The sequence below is a fragment of the Eleutherodactylus coqui genome, chromosome 3 (genome assembly GCF_035609145.1).
Source record: "Eleutherodactylus coqui strain aEleCoq1 chromosome 3, aEleCoq1.hap1, whole genome shotgun sequence".
Lineage (NCBI taxonomy): Eukaryota > Metazoa > Chordata > Amphibia > Anura > Eleutherodactylidae > Eleutherodactylus > Eleutherodactylus coqui.
In genome coordinates this window covers 127,378,134-127,400,475 of record NC_089839.1, presented here as the reverse complement: position 1 = coordinate 127,400,475, position 22,342 = coordinate 127,378,134, and the positions used below count along the sequence as shown (strand labels likewise).

At 40.3% G+C, this 22,342-nt stretch overlaps 1 protein-coding gene across 1 annotated transcript in view; it reads right to left on the bottom strand.

The window, feature by feature from the left end:
• Positions 1-21,628, bottom strand: part of NOX3 (NADPH oxidase 3) — a 170,506-nt gene extending 148,878 nt beyond the window's left edge. The window contains exons 1-5 of the mRNA XM_066594876.1: positions 21,546-21,628; positions 13,567-13,686; positions 13,365-13,432; positions 12,630-12,931; positions 11,869-11,996 (exon numbers count right to left, since the gene is read on the bottom strand). Coding sequence (XP_066450973.1) covers positions 11,869-11,996; positions 12,630-12,931; positions 13,365-13,432; positions 13,567-13,686; positions 21,546-21,628 — 701 coding nt within the window. The remainder of the gene's footprint in view (positions 1-11,868; positions 11,997-12,629; positions 12,932-13,364; positions 13,433-13,566; positions 13,687-21,545) is intronic.
• Positions 21,629-22,342: the final 714 nt, after the last annotated feature.

Genomic DNA, 22,342 nt, shown 5'->3' with positions numbered 1-22,342 from the left:
ACACCGTTTTTTTGGGCCCTCGCCTACAGTGTAATCCTAGTAATTTTTATGGGCTTCGCCTGCACTCATGGTACAGCAAGGTGTGTGGGGTTGGCCTACACTTTTGCTACATAAATGTAACTGGGGCCTTGTCTATACTGCAACTACTGAAATCTGAAAGAGACTGTTATCTCCCTAAACTGCTGCAACGGGAATGTTACTGTGGCCTGTCTTGACTGCTACTACTACTGAAATGGAACTAATACTGTGCTCCCCCTATACTGCTGCTTCGGAATTGTTACTGGGGCCTGTCTTGACTGCTACTATTACTGAAATGGAACGAATACTGTGCTCCCCCTATACTGCTGCTAGTGATATGTTACTGGGGCCTGTCTAGACTGCAGCTACTACTGAAATGGAACTAATACTGTGCTCCCCCTATACTGCTGCTAGTGATATGTTACTGGGCCTGTCCATACTGCTACTACTACTGAAATGGAACTAATACTGTGCTCCCCCTATACTGCTGCTAGTGATATGTTACTGGGGCCTGTCTAGACTGCAACTACTACTGAAATGGAACTAATACTGTGCTCCCCCTATACTGCTGCTAGTGATATGTTACTGGGGCCTGTCTAGACTGCTACTACTACTGAAATGGAACTAATACTGTGCTCCCCCTATACTGCTGCTTGGAATTGTTACTGGGGCCTGTCTTGACTACTACTATTACTAAAATGGAACTAATACTGTGCTCCCCCTATACTGCTGCTAGTGATATGTTACTGGGGCCTGTCTAGACTGCTACTACTACTGAAATGGAACTAATACTGTGCTCCCCCTATACTGCTGCTTTGGAATTGTTACTGGGGCCTGTCTTGACTGCTACTATTACTGAAATGGGCGGTTGGGCAGCATGTTACCCAGGAGAAGTGGCAGCGGAGTGTCATGCAGGCAGTGATTGTGCTTTGTTGGAGGTAGTGTGGTGCTTAGCTAAGGTATGCCTTGCTAATGAGGGTTTTTCAGAAGTAAAAATTGTTGGGGGGGGGCCCACTCTTGCCACTATTGTGGCTTAATAGTGGGACCTGGGAACTTGAGATGCAGCCCAACATGTAGCCCCTCGCCTGCCCTATCCGTTTCTGTGTCGCTCCCATCACTTTCTTGAATTTCCCAGATTTTCACAAATGAAAACCTTAGCGGAGCATAAGTCCCATACAAAAATGCTCGGGTCGCCCATTGACTTCAATGGGGTTCGTTACTCGAAACGAACCCTCGAGCATCGCGGGAAGTTCGACTCAAGTAACGAGCATCCGAGCATTTTGGTGCTCGCTCATCTCTATTCATAAACTAAAACACAAATATGAATATGCATGATAAATAATTTAACATCTAAAATGCCAAACAAACACACGCTGGCGCAGTAGGATCATATATGATTAGCTTCTCCGAACATGCGTACAGGAATGTATAACAATAAAATGTTTAGTATAAATATTTAGAAACATGCGTGAACAGCAAGGAACAAGTCAACTTGATACGCCGGTCAATTTGGATACTTCATAGCTATCAGCTGCAGGCTTTTTGAGCAACTGTCTAATATCAGTAAACCGTCTCATTTTAAAAGAAAAATTAATGTAAATGAAAGAGTCATACAAGATACCCAATACTGAATGGCTACGCCTAAGATAGAACATGGAGTCAAATTCATTTCACCTAACACTGTGCAATCCCATTAAAACTGAGACGAGATAATGGTTTGACTTTCAGGTCAGTTAAGGATAGCCTCTGCCTAACTGTAATCAGTCACCAAATCTCCGCCATTTTATCTTAATTTAAGAGAAAATAGGCAGAAGAAGGAGGGCCCCATTTTAGTTTTAACAAAGATTGCTAACTTTGTACACATTAGGATCCTGCTCTGTAAGTTTTAACACTAATTGTGCGGTGGAGTCTGGACACTAAAGGCCACTATTAGGCCAGATTCCCAGACCTGCCTTCCCTCTGCTGTTTCTGGCAGATGCGGTTGTCATCCTGCTTTCTCTATTACATGAATTGCTGCACACATCTCGCCAGCACATCAGGGGTTATTTCGTCCAGTGCTCTCACCTCCCTATTTACCCCAGCTAGGAATCCTCCCTCATTGCCTCAGTGTTGGTGTGTGTTTGTCTCAGGCACCCCCCTATCTCCCACTACTTTGTCTGCGTTTACTCTGTATTAATATCAGTATTCATTTGTTTGCTGTCTCCCTGTCTTTGTTTGGATCCTGTCTCTGACCTCGTTGTCTGTCTCTCTGTCTTTTGCCTTTGTTTGTGTGCTCTTGTTCATTGCCTTCCTGTCTATGCACAGTTCCCATCCCTCTGGTGTGTACCATCCTGTCCTGTGTCCTATCAGGGATCGTTAGGCCCCAAAGGAAGATCGTGGGGTTGTCCCTGTTAGGACGCTGACCCTACTTTTAGGCAGAGGTACCCCCATCTGCCTGACTAGCCAAGGGCGAGTTTTCCCCTCTGACCACCGAGGGTCAGCTGCCAAGCCAAACCGGTAGGTTGGCACAGTTGGTTCACACTCACAGTCCTTAACAGCCATTTTACACAGCACGATTATCGTGCAAATTGCTAGTCAGATCGAATGGTTTGCATGAAAATTATAAGTTGTAAACATGTTCAGTGAAAGAACAATCAGTGATAAGTTCCTGATAGGATTTTTCATGCAGAACTAAAAATTTTTGTTGGTCTGCATCATTTTGTCTAAACAGGCTTATGTACTGTAAATGGAGGCGGGCAGGCCGAAACAATCTCCATCCGGCTCCACCTCAATTTAATGATGAACACTCAATCCTGTGTGAAATCACCATCCATCTGGTGATTTGATGAGCTAACAACCCCCAAATTGTCACACATCATAGGGTCATGTCAAAAGTTTTGTTCACTAGGACTCTGGCTGCTGAGACCCCAATGATGGCTAGAGAGAGCCAGCTGAAGCACTCTTCCAAGCGCTGTCACTGCTTGCTAGCTGAAGATGGGTTCATTAAAAAATCCATGAGCCCATCTTCAGTTAGCAAACAGAGACTGTGCTCAGACGAGTGCTTCAGCTGGTGGTCTCAGCAGCTGGACCCACAGTGATCAAAACTTTTGATATGCCTCTGCAAAATGCGTAGCAAACACATGAAAAACGCATTGGAAAACAGTCAGTTCTTTACTGAGCAAATTTGCTTCGACCTGTGTAAATACCGGCTTAAGTTTAATTTTAGTTTTCAAGAGGCAGAACGACGCTAACTGCCCAAATTTTCATTTTGTATACTATTATTCTTTAAAGGGGTTATCCAGTTTCATGTATTTGAAGGGGTTGCACCAAGATTGCAAGTTATCCCCTATCCACAGGATAGGGGATAATTTACTGATTACACAGGATAGGGGATAATTTACTGATTATTGCGGGACACCACAACTATTCATGTTTTCAGGATATCCTACAGTATATCTTAAGCACTGATAGTAATTACATTACCTGTGCAATACTGAGGAAAGCCTGAAAACATGACCTTTTGGGGTGTCTGAAGACTGGAGTTGGGAAACACTGACTTATCATGACCAAGTGTTCCAGGTGTATAGCTTATTCAGGGTGTTGTCACACATGCAGGATTTAGTCAGGTTTCTGAATCCAACATCAGGGGTGATAGTAAAAGGAGAGAAAGTATAAGGCCTCCTTCACACAGGTGACACGACATCTCCGCGAGAATGCGACAATGCTACAAATCGCATGTATGTGAAGCCCATGCTTTCCTATGGGTTCCTTCATATTAGCGATGTTTTGTAGCATGCTACATTGCAAGACAAAAACCTCCTGGATTTTGCAATATGCACGCGACCTGCAAAGTTTTGTAGCCCATGTTCCCCTCCGGAGCCTTCCTCTCTGCTGCAAAACGCGGCTTTCATGCGGTGCGATGCAACTTTGACGGTAGAAAATCCTACTGTCAAAGCCATAGCCTAAGCTCTAACTGCAGGAAGAAAAAAAGTATACATCTCCTTAGAAATGCTGTCTGGCGCTGAGAAGAATCTAACTGACCTCTGTGTGTATATACTTAGGAGAATCTAACTGACATCTATGTGTATCTAATAAAAGGCTGTAAAGTGCATAAGGAAGCGGCCATGGACTGCAGGGATGGAGCATGCTATTAAGGCTAAGAAGGGGCTGCAACCCCCAGTCTTGGGGTAAATTTTAATAAAAAAGGGGTGTTACCTTTACGGGTAAAAAGTGAGGAGAGCGGGAGGGGTGGCACATTCTGCAGAGGGACATCGGTACATACAGTCTGAGGAGAATCTAACACTCTATGTGTATACATATTGTATTTCTCAGTTCTTCTGAAGTAACCACAACTTCATAAAATTTTCTGTGTGAACAACAGGTAAATACCCGGGCAAAGCCGGGTATATAAGCCAGTAACTAATAAAGGTTCAGTTTTAAAAGGGAACCTGTCAGGTATGCTATGTTGTCCTCACTGTGAGGAGCATGAAGTAGTGACAGACGTGCTCTTTTCACTCACATTTTGCCTTATATGAAAATCACATGTTTTTTCAATAGGAAAAATACAAAATCGCACTCGCATGAAAATCACATCTACATGCAAATGGGATGAGATTTTTAATTATGTTTTTTGCTAACTTAAAAAATTGGTGATATCACTCAAAAATTAGGACATGCTGCAATTTTTCAATCTTTCACAAGTGGTGCATGTGAAAAATCACTCACGTAAAGTAACATTGTAAATAATGGTATATTAGAATGCACAATTTTTGCATGTCTTGCAATCGCTCAGAACTCATGTGTTTTTCTCACTCATGTAAGAACAGCCTAACATTTCCACTTACTGCCAGGCTCACACGGGCGAATCTGACTCCACATGCGGGTGGCCCACAGTGGATTCCAGCTGGTGACCCTGCGTACCTGCTATTACTGTATTGTGAATGACTGCGGTGGCTCCAACTTCCCGATGTCGTAGAAACATGAAATTTGGCACAAGCATAGATTATGTACAAGCCCGAAGTCATGCGCAGTACAGTTTTTTCTTTTTTTAATTTGTATATCTCGTGCCATTGCTTAGCGATGCCGTGGCTACCCGCAGCTTTCATTGACAGCAATGGAGGCCATCCGCACGGATTCCAATAGGACACCCTGCGATTTTCTGGAATATGCAATTTATATCCGCAAAACAAACAAAAAAGAGAAAATGCATGCCTTTCAATGCCTGCTTTTTAACGGGGATCTCCCACGCAGACGGCGATCACGGAAACCGCAATCCAAATCCGCCCATGTGAGCCCCGCCTTACTTACATAACATTGAACCACCACTTTAAAATTAGCATGGGGAGGCTACTTGCTCATTAAATTTCTTTATTTAATTCGCCAGTAGGATATTTAGTCACTTGTACTCGTGGTGCACACATCGACCCCTTTCACAAGTCTTTAATACTGAATGCTCCAAGTTTCTATTAACATAAAGATGAATAATAGACGGACAATGTCACCATTATATCTGGCCATTAAAATTAGAAAAAAATCCACTACTATTTTGCTGTAGCGTTACCACCTAATGAGTACTCAGTAAATTAATATACAAGTTCTAAAGGGCCAGAAAGTTTTTCATCATTATTAAATAAAGATTTATGCTTATTATGCAGAAAGGGAGTAAGTAGATCAGTACTGCGTGGAGCTCCATGAATAACAACCTCAGCAGTATCAGAGGGAGAAAAGGAAGGGTTTTAATGAGGCTTGACAGAGCATTCAATCATGTACACTACCATGACTGCGCACTGGAAGCTTTGTAAAACGGTGGAATCTATGATTATCTGCGTCTGCTCATGTTACAAGACATAAACTCTCGCAGAAGAGGTAGACCAGGGCACTTTTATCTGCATTATGAAATATTAGAAGTTTGCTTGGGTGTCTTAATTCAGTAGCAGCCACTTAATGCTGAAATGATTTGTTGCTTATAGATGCCGATGAATTTGACAGCACTTTCTAGCATAAAATACAGCAGCATAGTAAATTCACAAAGTCGTTATTTAGATTTCTTCTTACTATAAACAATACAATTTCTTTCATAAAGAACTGCAAGTTAACTGCTATAGATATTGAAAGCATGAAAACATATCAAAATATTTGATGCAAATAACTATATACATGGTAATCACAGAAACTAACAATCTCTACTAAAAATAAAAACTAATTTAACAAAAAAATGACAAGTCAGCGCTCTCACTTACCAAAATCAAGAAAGTTCTTGTTTCATTTAGAACCCAGTAACCCATTTCAAGCTGTAAATGTTCTACTGAGGCAGCAATATAAAGGTGAAAGACCTTTAGCACCTAATCTCTCTCCTGCTCTATCTTCTCCTTTGAAATGAATCTTTTGTTCTTGGAATTTTCTAATTAAAATGTACATGCCAAAAGACCATCAGCAGCCTGTCAAGATGCACATAAAGGTTGTCTATCTTCAGTGGGTAAATAAAGTGCGTTGTTCATTCATTACTTGGTGATTACGGGATCCTTAACATATACTTAACTTCAATTGCAAAAATGAAAATGCCTCCTTACTTGTACTTATTTTGCCTATTCACACTGATAATGCAGCAAAGATACGCATGGATAAAACATTTGTGGGATTTTTTTAAACATGTTTAAAATAATTTCAGCATTTGTTCCTCAAATAACCTGAAGGGTTAAGCCAGAAAGAGCTGTATGAACATACTACTACTGCTTTGAAATCAAACAGCTTCTTTGTTGGCAATGTCAGCTTTTAAAATAGTAAGGCCAATGCGTGATCCCCATGGTCAAAAAGTAAAATTAAAAATATAGAAATGTTAATAAACTGAATCATGGCCTTCTCTAGGTGATGGTTCAGATGGAATTGAAAAAACAACTTTTTCTGACGTGTTCAAAGAGCCTTTTTTCCAACACTGAAGGGATCCCTTTTAAACCAAGTTTGAAATAGTACCATCTGGGGTGTTTCCTGGCCATGGACCCAAAATTTCAATGTTTTGTTCACCGAGCCACTTAGTTATGACTTTTGCCTTGTGATATGGTGCTCCATCATGGTGGAAAAAGCATTGTTCAACCTAATGCCTTAACTTGTAAACAAGAGTTAAATAAATAATCTAATGCTCTCCATCTTCATGACATCTCTCCTTGCAAAACGTTTTATAACGCTAAACAGAAATCAAGAATATTGTCCTGGGGACACTGTTTTAAGGTTGCAGGACACCCAGAGGTTTGCAGAACTACTGGATTTGCTTTGCAAAAGTACTGGTGGTTTTCTTTACCTAAAGACATGAAAGATTTTTTTCCTGCCTGTCAGGAATCCACATAGTATACTCTCTCGGCAACAGCCTGCTGGTCTACTAATGGCATTACCCATCATGGAATATCTTTGGCTTCACCTAGCTATGGATTTTATCATGGACCTGCTACTCTTCAGTTGTTTGTTAATCTGAGTGGTGGTGGATAGATTCTCATCTAAAGAAGATGGCCCATTTTGTTCCCCTTCTAATTTTACCATCTGCCAAACCAAGAAAGTCCACCACACCTTGAGTTTACAACTGCTCTCAGTAACAAACAAAATAGCTTGATGGCAAAATACGCCTGTCTAATCGGACATCCAGTGGACTGCGCCTGGTGTTGTCCCAAAGACCATTGGTCCTGCTGCCAAGGAATTAAGCAAAATAACAAAAAAGAAAAATCCAGTGCATAGGGATAAGCCATTATAATTAATCAAATGATATTACCAAAAGTAAAGCTGATTTACTTCAAAAAGAGGGTGGTGAGATTAATCAAACACTACCGCCTTACTAGTGTGCCCAAAAGAAATATTCCACCATCATTGAAAAGATAGCTGGAAGTACAGGTTCACAATTTATTAGTAAAGCGTCATAACATGGATTGCAATAAGTTTTGAAGGTATGTGTGATTCTTCTCAGTAAAGAAACCAAGTAATCTTGGTGATATCTCTATGCCCTCTAGTCCTGGGCTGGAATTTGTTTCAATTAAGCAAATTAGGCACACTATGTTTGTGCCCTCCCATGTGATCATGTGTATATGTTTTTTCATAAATGCATCTTTAGATCTTTTCCATTATGCCTGAGGAAAAAACCCTGCGTAGGTTAAAAAGCTCGCTAAAACATCACGTATTTTTGTTAGCCATAAAAAGGTATCATATCTACAAGATTACTTGGTTTCTCTTGCTGAGAACATTTATACTTTGCCCTACTGGCTAACATGGTACCAAACTTTGTTTTGGAGGTATGTAACAATACAACAAGAAGACCACCTCCTTTCTCAAGCAGAAAAATCATCATGACTGTTTTTTCTGCTTGAGAAAGGAGATGGTCTTCTCGTTATATACCACTGAAACACGTTGCAGTGCATGTTATGTGATAAAAAAAAAAAAAGCAATGCAACCCCAAATCATGATGGTTCCTCCACCATACTTTATACTTGGGAGGAGGTTTTTGTTTTGATGTGCAATGTTCTTTTCCTCCAAACATACCACTGTATATTTCTGCTTTTTAAAGTTGCACTTTTGTCTCATCTGTACTTAAAACATTGTAGAACATCCATGTGGTCTTGGGCAAATTTTAAATGAGCTGCAATGTTTTTTTTACTAAATCATCTCATACAGATAGATATTTTTCCAGCCTTTGTTTGAACACTTCCATTAAAGGAGAACTCACCACCTCCAGTGTTAACCTGTTCCACTCATTCATCACCCTCACTGTCAGAAAGTTTTTTCTAATATCTAATCTGTGTCTCCTTCCTTTCAGTTTCATCCCACTGCTTCTAGTCTTTCCTTGTGCAAATGAGAATAGGGCTGATCCCCCTGCACTGTGACAACCCTTCAGATGTTTTTAGGGAGCTATTAAGTCTCCTCTCAGCTTTCTTTTTTGCAAGCTAAACATTCCCAGATCCTTTAACCGTTCTTCATAGGACATGATTTGCAGACCGCTCACCATCTTGGTAACTTTTCTCTGAACTTGCTCCAATTTGTCTATGTCGTTTTTAAAGTGGGGTCCCCAGAACTGGACACAGTATTCCAGATGAGGTCTGACCAAGGAAGAGTAGACAGGAATAATTACCTCATGTGACCTAGACTCTATGCTTCTCTTAACAGATCCCAGAATTGTGTTTGCTTTTTTGGCCGCTGCATCACATTGTTCACTCATGTTCAATCTATGATCTATTAGTATACCCAAGTCTTTTTCACATGTGCTGCTGCTTAGCCCTATTCCTCCCATTCTGTATGTGCTTTCTTCATTTTTCTTGCCCAGATGTAGGAACTTGCATTTCTCCCTGTTAAATACCATTCTGTTAGTCGCTGCTCACTGTGCAAGCTTTTCTAGATCTTTTTGAAAACTCTCTCTTCTCCAACTCTCTTCCCTAGTGTTAGCTATCCCTCCTAGCTTTGTGTTGTCGGCAAATTTGATCAGTTTCCCATCAATTCCCTCCTCCAGATCATTTATAAAAATGTTGAACAACACTGGGCCTAGGACAAAGCCTTGTGGTACCCCACTTGATACATTCTTCTACTTGGATGTGCAGCCATTTATGACCACTCTTTGAGTACGATCACTCAGCCAGTTGTGAATCCACCTGAGCGGCGATGGTGCTGCTCAGAGTACGGAAGGGGAGCTGATCATTCATTTTTGTATATATGTAAGTGTAATTTTGTGTTTCATGTTATGCGACTTGAGAAAGGTACCACTGCGCAGGTACCAAAACGCGTTGTCTTCTGCATACTGTGTATTAAAGTACCTTAACCTATGGTCGGTGTACTTGTCTGGAGAAACCATTTGGAGTCATCACTTCAAGGAGGGGGATTCTGAACATCATACCCCCCTCCTACAAAGTAAGTGCCTGCTTGATGTTGAATAATTATTCATAAGACAAATTGCAACTTATCTTATATAATACTATTTTCAGTAGCGCAGGGGCTTTTTCTTAACAGTTTATTGTTCTCTTTTTGGGGGTTCTCTATGCAAGAGAAACCCTCTGTTTATCCTGCAGCTCTCCCTAAATCCAAGGGATTGGAGATTGGTGTTTAAAGAATTGTGAAAAACAGACTTTGTGGCGAATCTCCCATTTCCTATCCAATCCCATATTTGGTAATTTTTTCAATGAGTATAGTATGAGATACTTTGTAAAATGCTTTACTAAGGTCAAGATATACTATATCCACCACAGTTCCCTGATCAACCCAGTTGGTGATTCTGTCATAGAAGAAAATTAGATTAGTCTGTAATAAGTTGTTTGTTATAAACCCATGCTGGCTCTAGTTAATTACTCCATTTTCATTCAAGTACTTGCATACATGCTGTTTAATAATTTGTTCAAAGATCTTTCCCAGTATAGAAGTCAGACTCACAGGCCTGTAGTTTCCTGGATCCCCCTTCTTCCCTTTTTTGAAGATAGAGACAACATTTGCCCTTTTTCAATCTTCTGTGACTTCGCCTGTTCTCCAGCAATCTTCAAAGATTATGGTGAGTGGTTCAGCAATTACCTCCGCTGCTTCCTCTAGTATCCTAGGATGTAATTCATCTGGACCTTGAGACTTGAATTCATTTAAGTTAGCTAAGTGTTCCCTCACCATCTCTCTGCTTACAGATAGCCTGCATTCTTTTATTCCCCCAATAGCACAGGGAAGATTAGTTGGTGCTCCATCTACTTTCTGAGAGAAAATAGATACAAAATAGGAATTTAAAAGTTGGGCCTTTTCAACACCATTCTTAACCAATTCACCATTTTCATCTTGTAAGCATCCAATAGCATCTTTAACTATTCTTTTGCTTTTAACATACCCCCCAAATCCTTTTTTATTGCTTTTGGCCTCTGTTGCAAGCCTCAATTCATTATTAGCTTTAGCTTTTCTGACACTTGCCTTACAGTTTCTGCAGACCGCATTATATTGTTCTTTAGATATTCCCCCCTCTTTCCATTTGATAAACATATTTTCTTTTTTAATATCTGTGCAAATTCTGTATTTATCCATCCTGGTTTCTTTAAATGCTTCCCATTCTTCCTTCCTTTAGGGATTTATAATGATTGTGCTTTGAGAATCTCATTTCGCAATATTTCCCAACCTTCTTAGACATTTCTGTCCTTAAGAACATCCAGTAATTGGATTCTTCCTACCCTCTTTCTGAGTTCATTGAAATCTGCCTTTCTGAAATCCAACCTTGAGGTCTGAGTTTTCTCAGGTCTCCCTCCCCTTTTTATCCAAAATTCAAGGATAGCATGATCACTGCCTCCTAAGGTCCCAGCTACTCTTACTTCCTCAACCATTTCCTCCCTGTTGGTAAGTATTAGGTCCAAGATAGCAGATCATCTTGTTTTCTCTTCAACGTTTGGGAAAATAAAGTTGTCAGCAAGAGTGGATAAGAATTTGTTGGATCTATTACTTTTACCTGAGAGAGATTCCCAACAAATGGCTGGATAGTTAAAATTTCCCATAATCACTATGTCATGCATTTTTGAGAGCTTGGCCATCTGATGTAGAAAGAGTTCATCAATATCTTCTGCTTCACCAAGTGGCCTATAGTAAATGCCTACAATGGTGTCGTTTTTGTTGTTCTCTCCTTGTATTCCTACCCAAACAGTTTCTACAGAACTCCCATGCTCTGAAGCTTGAATCTCTTTTTTTTGGTCTGTTTCTTATAAATAAGTTGTATCCTTCAAGCCTTGTATTCCGATCATGTGTATCATTCCACCATGTTTCCGTGATGCCTATGACATTATATTTATCTTCCTGTGTTAGGAGCTCCAATTCTCCTTGTTTGTTTCCCATGCTCTGTGCATTTGTGCAAAAACATTTCAGTTTGTGATAGGTGTCTCTTGCTCCTCTACTTACCTTCTGAATATTTTTGTCTGCTCTTTCTTTACACTTCTAATACCAAAGTTCTCATTTGTATTAATTAGCTGTATATTTTTACCTGGCCTTTCACTTCCCTTCCCATATTGTTCTAGTTTAAAGTTCTCCTAATGAGTGAAGCAAGGCACCAACCAAATATATGCTTACCTGTTTTTGTAAGGTGCAACCTATCTCTAACTAACAGTCCATCATATAAGTAATTCACTCCATGGTCTAGAAATCCCAATTTTTGCTGATGGCCCCATCAATGTAGCAAGTTATTAACCTTTAGAATCCTGTTCCATCTTCTTATTCCATTCACTGGTAGGATGGATGAAAAGACCACCTGTGCTCCTAGTTCCTTCACCTTCTTTCCGAGGTCTTCAAAGTTTCTGCAGATAATTGCAAGGTTCTTTTTTGCAGTGTAATTTGTCCCTACATATATTAGTAGGAATGGGTGGTGTTCTGTAGGACTGAAGAGTCTTGACAGCCTATCAGTCACATCTTTGATTTGTGCACCTGGAAGACAGCACACCTCTCGTGAGGTGTCAGGTCTGCAGACAGCGACCTCTGTTCCTCTCAATAGGGAATTCCCCTACAACCACCACTCTCCTTTCCTTCTTCACAACAGCACTTCTTTTTCTCCATTCAAGAGGACTCTGTGCGCCTACTAAACAGTTCTTTGTGGGTAGAGTCATTTCTTGCTGTACCACTTTCTCCCCTGCTCTGTTCTTTGTGGGTAGAGTCATTTCTTGCTGTACCTCTTTCTCCTTCTGCTCAAGAACCTGGTACCGGTACCCAAGTGATATGGGTGCTGGCTGACTCCTGATCGTCTTGCTTCTTTGGGTCACATGCTTCCATTCCTCTGCTTCTGCAGGTACACTGGACATTTCTTTTCCTTCAACATTTTGAAGACTTTCTTCTACTCTGTCAATGAAATCCTCATTTTCCTTAATTTGCTTCAATGTAGCTATTCTCTCTTGAAGACTGTGCACCTTTTCCTCCAGTAGAGACACCAGCTTGCATTTCTGGCAGGTGAAATTTAGCTTTTCCTCTGGTAGGTCTGTAAACATATTGCATACATTGCAGCTCACCAAATGGCTCCTCTCCTTTTCCATGTTATCAGTTGATGTCCACTTCCAGACTTCTAAAAGTCAAGAATTGTAGTGAAGATATATAACCTGTAAAGTAATATTTAAGGGGACTATGTCTCCCGAGCAGCTAGACTCGGCTAATCCCAGCAATTTTCCCACTTATGATGATTCTTTGCTCTTCCCAGAATGCACAGGGAATATGCAAATGATATTCCTGCAGCTCCAATCTCTGGTTTAGTACACAGAATGGCCTGTAGGGAGCTATATACAGGCATTCTGTTATAAGAAGTGAGAGAAAACACCTGTGGGTGTGGCAGAAAGCAACATAAAAGGATTAATTCCTGCCACACCCAGAGGGTAATTGACAGCTCAGTAGAGCTAAAACGGCTGCAAGACTCTTACCTTGGTGGGGTATGAACAAATGAACCTTGTTGCTGTTATGGTTTTGTGTGCTGTATATGCAATAAATGCTGGCAGGCACCAGATTTAAAGAGAATCAAAGTCTTTGAGCCTTTTATGTATGTGTGGTGCCTATTCATAGAATATTTACAGAATATTCCAGACATAAAGATGGCGATCCTGTAGGTCAATGACCCTGACTTACCACAGTGTACACATGAATTTAGATTTTTGAAGGTCTTTTGATATTACCATCAGGTTCTTTTTTACCTCTTTCAGAATTCCTTGTTGTGCTCTTGGAGTGATCTTATCAGGATGTGCACTCCTAAAGAGAGTAGTAAAGGTTCTGAATGTAATACACTTTAGACAATTTGTCTAACCATGGTTTGATATACATGACTTGGCAATTACAAAACACATTTTTTCCAGCCATTGTCTGTTATATTTACTTATGTCCTGTGCGTCATTGTCTTGTTGCATCATCCAGCTAACTTTTTAGTACATCCAGATCTTTTACAGAGTTTTCCTGCTTCATGTATCTCTCTTACACATTTTCTGAAAGTTCTTTGCATCAATGTATGGTTCCCACTAACCAATCTTACTGAGGCTTTATTAACACTAGCGTTTTTACGCAGATATTTAGCCGCGTTTTTGCGTCAGCCAAAAATCGCGACCATCTGAAGCATTGTCTCCGTTCAGCAATGTATTCGTTCAGATTACTGATTTTTAGCCAGATAAAAACATTGCGCCGAAAAAAATAGCACATACGCAACTAAATTTATACATTGCCGGAAAAGATATGTCTTGCTCTATCTTTCAACCAATATAGACTTCTATGAGAGCTACAAAACAAGGGAGGGGGAGCGAGTTTAGCAGCGTCAAAAGCAGGGAAAAGCTTACAGGTGCCTCTATTTAGGCATTAGAAGTCATTCCGAGGGTTTATGCCGAGCAAGGGATTTCTGGGCTGCGGCATATTTTTTCGCTAATACGTCGCACCCGCCGTGTGAATGGATGAGAACACACTAATGAAGCTGGGGACTTGATTGCATAATTTCTTCATTCACACGATTTAACAGTGCATATGAGTGACCATTAAAACGCATGCGCTTGTGTGAAGAAGCCCTCAGTCCACAAATACGTAGCGCTCAAGCATGCACAAATACACATACACTCATGTGAAGGATTCCTAATCCATATTGTATTAATGTCACTGGTTAAAAATAATGCATGAGCTAAGATTGAGGAAAACACTCAATTGTGACCTGATTAAATCATCGCAGGCTAATCAGCACATAAAGTGGGTGTTCTGGAATCTAAAAGGTGTTTAAATCCCCATTAAATGGTGAAATGTACTTGATTATCTAAAGAGAGGAGCAGCAGAAATTATTTTATTAGAAGCAGCTCATCACAGAAATTGAGAACAGTCTGGGTCGGATGCTTGTAGGAGCTCTCAATTCTTTCCATATTAGCGTTTCATGGCCGATGCGAGATGGCCATGGAAACTATTAATTAAAGTAGGCTTCTACCTGTTTTCCAACTGCAAAAGGTTTGAAAAAAGGTTATCAGTGGTCAGTCTCTATTAGCATTTGATTCCGTTTAACAATCTGTCAAATTATCTAATCTAGCAGAAACACAGTGAAGTATTAAACTCATTTTGTACCTTTTAATGTCAGTGCATCTGGGTCATTTCTTCAATTTTGTGCATCAATGGGAACTGTGAAAAGAACCAAACAGTTTGCAAATATCACATTATGAGCTTTACAATGTTGCTATGCAGTTCATTTTTGTGACAAATCATTTTAGCTAGGTATACAAAAGTAAATCCCTTGGAACCAGTTAAGGTAACCCCTTTCTGACCAAAGTCTTTGATGCCTAAATGGCTGCCTCAACATTTCATATTTTTAAAACCATACATAGTAAGGGTTAATATTTTTTATTTGATACCTAAGTTTTTTTAGTTTTTTGTGGCATGGATTGGGCTTTCTTATGGTACCATGATATAGAGAAAACTAGGCAAAAATTAAAACTTTATTAATTTTTCTCTATTTCTAATTCAGCATAATACATTTGGAGAAATAACAGATTTATAAAAATAATTATCTTCTCGCTCCTGTATATAACAATACCAACTATGCGTACGCTGATTAACCTATCATCTCTGGAATACTGGGGAACAATGGTCCCTCTGTTTATCTCTTGGTGTTTCCTCTCATTAGCTGGTAATTTGGCTTGCTTTGACCGCTATGTTCATCACTTTTCATTTCTAAGGGGGATTATAACAACTAATTGTCATTAGGTTTGAACTCACAAAGTGTTGACCCAATCTCTCTACTGGCAGAGCGCTATACAGTGAGATTTGCCACTAAAGTGCAGGATTTATATATACGTCCTAGCTGCATGGCGCATCAAAAATTAGGATTCACAGTGGATATACAAAGTCTACACATTCTTGTGAAAATGCCAGGTTTTGTCAGGTTAAAAAATACGAAAAGATATATTTCCACCTTCAATGTGTCCCATTATCTGTACAATTCCATTGAAAATAAACTTAGGAAAGACTAAAAGAATTTGGCTGTATAAATATGCACACCCTAAGGCAACTCTCACACATACCATCAGCAAAATGCTGCGATTTTGATCATGGCACTTTGCTGCGATTTTACTTTTGTTTTAGCGCAACCCATTATTGTGATGGGTGATGAGGTGCACTAAACACTGAAAAATAGAGCAGACAGCACCTAAAAGCGCCATCTAGCACCACGATCGAACACATGTCTGCAAGGCCCCATTGAAATCAATGGGAGCGGTATACTGCGAATACTACAGCATTCAAAACGCCATGGTAATTGCTGTAAAAAAGTATGTGTGAGAGTGGCCTAAACCTAAAACTTTGTTGATGTACCCTCTGACTTTGCAACAACATTCAGTCTTTTTGGGTAGATATCTATCAGCATGGAAGAGTCTAAAACTTTGATCTTCTTGTGAAGCCATTCTCTTGGTAATTTGGAGGTCTGCTTTGGGTCGTTGTCGGCTGAAAAATGAAATTCTTCTTCATCTTCAGCTTTTTAGCAGAGGCCTGAAGGTTTTGTACCAAAATGGTCTGATATTTGGAACTGTTAATAATTCTCTGCACCTTGACTAAAGACTCAGTTCTTGCAGCAGAACAGACCCCTACATAATGATGCCTCAACCACCTTCACTGCAGGTCTTGTGGTCTTCTGTTGATATGCAGTGTTGGCTTTGTGCCAAACATACCTACTTGAATTATGGCCAAAAAGTTCCCCCTCAGTTTTATCAGACCATAGCATGTTTGGCCACAGACTTCTTGGAAGCTTGATGGAGGTTTTGGCAAAACATAGCGGGCTTGGATGTTTTTCTTTGTAAAAAAAATCTTCCATCTGATCAGTCCAGTTACAATTATTAAATATTTTCATTAACCCCTTAACGACCAGCCCATAGTGTTTTTACGTCCTGCCCAAGTGGGCTTTATTCTCTGAGGACGTAAAAACATGCGTCCTACAGAGAATAAAGCCCCGTGGGCTATGAAAGTGACAGCTCCATGCTGTCGGTGCCCGCAGGTAGCCAACAGTATGGAGCTGTCATCCTGGGCTGCGGGAAGTCCCACCCGGCATTGCGATCGGCGCTATCCAATGGATAGCGCCGATCGCAAAAAAGTAAATAAAAGTGCTTGAAAAGTAAAAGATTCAGCTGCCCTGATGGATCGGATCCATCAGGGCAGCTGAAAATACTCACCCAGGTTCCCCAATGTCTGCCGCGGAGAAAGGGTCCTCCGGGACCCGGCGCGGCTCTTCTGCGCATGCGTGCCAGACGAATGACATCACGGATAGCAGTGATCATTTAAAGTTAAAAAAAAAGTGTAAAAAAGGTAATTTAAAAAAAGGGTAAAAAAGTAAAAAAAATAAATAAAAAGTAAAAAAAAGTTTAAAACGCTTACATTTCATCTCCCCTCACGGATCATATCCGTGAGGGAGCATGAAATTACGTACCTAAGGCCCCCGGATTTATCTGCGGACCTTACCACAGCTTCTGCGCACGCGGCCGTCGCCAAAGCGGCAGACGCATGCGCAAAAGCCGTGGATTGCAAGGATAACTTAAAATCTCCCTGCTCTTGGCTACAAAACTTAGATACCCGGTTTTCTTGCCCCATGTGCCCAACCCAACCAGCCTCCGTAATTACCCCTGTCTTCAGACATAAAATGCGGTTTATATTATCACTTTTATCTAATATTTAGGGAATGCCAAAAAATGGGGATGGCGGGGGTGGGGTTGGGGGGTTATTTTTAGGGGGTTATTTTGGGGGGTTAATTTTTTTTTCCGTATAAGTGGGCAATGGGGCCTTGAATTTATTCAGCTGTACCCTGAAATCCAGCGGGCATTCCCTCCATTATGGGCCTAGCCATGTGTCCTGTAAGTAGTTTAGGGCCACAATGGGTATGTTTCTGAACATGGGACAAACGGGGGTATCCATTTTGGGGTGAACGTCTTCATTCCTATGTGTGCTGTACAAAAAAACAACAGTTTTTAAATTGACAAAATTGCCAAAAAAATGAAAATCGTAATTTTTTCCTTCTGCTTTGCTTAGATTCAGTCAAATACTGTGGGGTCAAAATACGCAGTACACCCCTAGATGAATTTGTTAAGGGGTCTAGTTTTCAAAATGGGGTCATTTGTGGGGGTTCTTTTTCGTTTTGGCCGCTCAATGTCTCTACAAGTGGGCAAGGGGGCCTGGAATTTATTCAGTTGTACCCTGAAATCCAACGGGTGCTCCTTCCATTATAGGCCTAGCCAGGTTTCCTTTAAGTAGATGAGGGCCACAATGGGTATATTTCTGAACACGAGACAAACAGGGGTACCCATTTTGGGGTGAACGTCTTCATTCCTATGTACACTGGACAAAAAAAACTGTTTTTAAATTGACAAATCGTAATTTTTTTCCTTCTGCTTGGCTTACATTCATTCAAAAATTGTGAAGACAAAAAAGTCATCGTACCCCTAGATAAATTTGGTAAGGGGTCTACTTTTAAAAATGGGGTCACTTGTGGGGGTTCTCCATCGTTTTGGTCACTCAAGGGCTCTACAATTGGGCAATGGGGACTAAATCTCCTTCAAGCAAAATTTCTGTTCTGAAAGCCACCGGTTGCTCCTTTCATTTTGGGCCCCATTGTGCATACAGACGTAATACTAGGGCCACAATGGGTATATTTCTGAATACGGGACAAACGGGGGTACCCATTTTGGGGTGAACGTCTTTATTCCTATGTACACTGTACAAAAAAAACTGTTTTTAAATTGACAAAATTGCCAAAAAAATAAAAATCGTAATTTTTTCCTTCTGCTTGGCTTAGATTCATTCAAAAATTGTGAAGTCAAAAAAGTCATCATACCCCTAGATAAATTCGGTAAGGGGTACTTTTCAAAATGGGGTCACTTGTGGGGGTTCTCCATCATTTTGGTCACTCAATGGCTCTACAAGTGTGCAATAGGGCCTAAATCTCCTTAAAGCAAAATTTCTGTTCGGAAAGCCACCGATTGCTCCTTTCATTTTGGGCCCCATTGTACATACAGACGTAATACTAGGGCCACAGTGGGTATGTTTCTGAGCACAGGACAAACAGGGGTATCCATTTTGGGGTGCAAGTCTTCATTCATATATGTTCTGTACAAAAAAACCTGCTTTTAAAATGACAGAATTACCAAAAAAATGAAAATCATAATTTTTTTCCTTCGGCTTGGCTTAGATTCATTCAAAAACTGTGAAGTCAAAAAAGTCATCGTACCCCTAGATAAATTCGTTAAGGGGTTTACTTTTCAAAATGGGGTCACTTGTGGGGGTTCTCCATCGTTTTGGTCACTCAATGGCTCTACAAGTGTGCAATAGGGCCTAAATCTCCTTCAAGCTAAATTTCTGTTCTGAAAGCCACCGGTTGCTCGTTGCATTTTGGGCCCCATTATGCATACAGACGTAATACTAGGGCCACAATGGGTATGTTTCTGAGCACGGGACAAACAGAGGTATCCATTCTGGGGTGTAAATCCTCATTTTCATGTGTACTATAGAAAAAGTCCTGTCTTTAAAATAACATATTTGCAAAAATATGAAATTTTAGTTTTTCTCTTCTAAATTGCATTGACTCCTGAAAAAAAACTGTGGGGTTAAAATACTCATGACACCCCTCAGTGAATACGTTAAGGGGTGTAGTATTTAAAATGGGGTCACTTGTGGGAGTATCTATAATTTTGACTCCTATGAGCCTTTGGAATCTTGGCTTGATGTAGGAAAACAAAGTGTTCCTCAAAATGCTGAAAAGTAATGTTAAATTTGTACGCCTCCTAAATGGTTAAAAAAACACAAAAGTTTTTCCAATGTGCACCCAAAATAAAGTAAACGGATGGAAATATAAATCTTAGCAAAAATTTCTATATTATGTTTGCACATATTTGAGATATTGCAGTTGGAAATGTGAAAAAATGACGATATTTTCAAAATTTCCCAATTTTTTTTTTCCGCCTAAATGAAGTACAACATGTGGCAAAAAAACAATGTCAGAATCGCTTGGATATGCAAAACCTTTCTGGTGTTTTTCCATGTTAAAGTGACACATGTCAGATTTGCAAAATTTGGCCTGGTCATTAAGGCGCAAACAGGCTTGGTCACTAAGGGGTTAATGTTTATCTGCTATATATACTCTCTAGTGTTAGCTGTTTGATTGCATAACTATATCTTTCCAGTTAATATTCTGGCACTAAACAGTAGTCCAGGTACATCAGGTTCATCCAGAAGACGTTTATATCCACACACCAGAATGCACACTTTAGGGTTAGACATTACTGATATGTATACACCTTTCCAATAAGTTGTAGAGTATGATCATGTGCCCTTGACCCGTATAATGGAAACCCACTTGAGGATGAGACAGTCAAGAGGCAGACATGCAGCAGTAACTTGCATCAACTACCAAATCACAGAAACTGCTTTCATTACCAGGTAAAACATTGCTTTTTATTTCACAATTACACCCTAGTTTGCCCCACTACAACCCATTTAGAGCATCTGCCATGAAAGGGGCTTATTCAATCTCTAACCTTACCCTGAATGGTCCTAACTTTGCATAAGATGTAAAGTCAGATAATTAGTAGAGAACAGTAAATCAAATGCATGGAAATTTAACAAAAATGTGTAGTAGATCTACTACCATAGATGACAAATACAGATAGCCCTATATTATCTACTGAAAATGTCTGTTACCACTACTAGTAAGAAAATGTAGCACCAAGATAACAATGCCTACTAATGGTGTTTGTTCTAAGAATGGTGCAGTAGCCAATACCACTACTTGCTTACTGCGTAAGGTTCAGAAATCTATGGAAGCTTAGGGCGCTTTTAAATCATTGATAGAATCATAGAATGGTAAAGATGGAAAGGACCTCCGGGGTCAACCGCCTGCTCAGTGCAGGATTCACTGAATCATCCCAGAAAGATGTCTGTCCAGCCTTTGAAGACTTCCATTGAAGGAGAACTCACCAGCTCCCGTGGCAACGTGTTCCACTCATTGATCACCCTCACTGTCTAATATCTAATCTGTGTCTCCTCTCTTTCAGTTTCATCCCATTGCTTCTAGTCTGTCTTTATGCAGATGAGAATAGGGATGATCCCTCTGCACTGTGACAACCACTGGCAGAGGGGATGCAGGGGGTGCGGTTGCACCAGGACCCAGAAGCTTTAGGGGGGCCATAAGGCCTCTCTACTCCATTTAGGGAGCCTGGTACTATGAATAAAGCATTATAGTTGGGAGCCCTGTTACACGTTTTGCATTGGGCCCCAGGAACTTCAAGTTATGCCTCTGCGTTAAGGGGAGAAGTTAGGGGGCCTCAAGATAAACTTCTACACCCAGGCAAATGAGCCTTTAGCTATGCCCCTGGCAACCCTTCAGATATTTGTAGACAGCTATTAAGTTTCTCAGCCTTCTTTTTTTGCAAGCTAAACATTCCCAGATCATGTAACCATTCTTGATAGGACATGATTTGCAGAGAGCTCACCATCTTGGTAACTCTTCTCTGAACTTGCTCCTGTTTGTCAATGTCTTTTTAAAATTGGGGTGCCCAGAACTAGCTAGAGTATTCCAGATCAGGTCTGACTAAGGAAGAGTAGAGGGGTATAATTACCTCACAGGATCTAGACTCTTTGCTTCTCTTAATACACGAATTGTGTTTGCATTTTCGGCTGCTGCATCACATTGTTGGCTCATGTTCAGTCTGTGATCTGTCAGTACACCCAAGTCTTTTTCATATGTGCTGCTGCTTAGCTCAATTCCTCCCATTCTGTATGTTGTTTTTTTTTTCATTTTTCTTGTCAAGATGTAGTATTTTGCATTTCTTTTTGTTAAAACCATTCTGTTAGTCACTGCCCACTGTTCAAGTTTGTCCGGATCATTTTGAATCCCCTCTCTTCTCCAGTATTAGCTATTCCTTCTAGCTTTGTGTGGTCGGCAAACTTAATCCATTTGCCCTCCATTCCCTCCTCTAGATCATTTATAAAAATGTTAAACAACACCGGGGCCAGCAGAGAGCCTTGTGATACATCACTTGAGACATTCTAACAGTAGGATGTGTAGCCATTTATGACCACTCTTTGAGTACAATCACTCAGCCAGCTGTGAATCCACCCAATAAGGATAGTATGAGATACTTTGTCAAATGCTTTTCCAAAGTCAAGATATGTTATATCTTTTGCGTTTTCCTGATCAACTCAATCGATAATTCTGTCATGGAAGGAAATTAGATTCCTCTGGCATGACTTATTTCTTACAAACCCATGCTAGCTGTAGTTAATTACTCCATTCTTGTCCAAGTAATGGCATACAAGCTGTTTAACCCCTTAAGGACATGGCTCTTTTACTCATTTTCGTTTTTTCCTCCCCAATTTAAAAAAAATCCTAACTCCTTTAAAGCAGCGGAGAAAG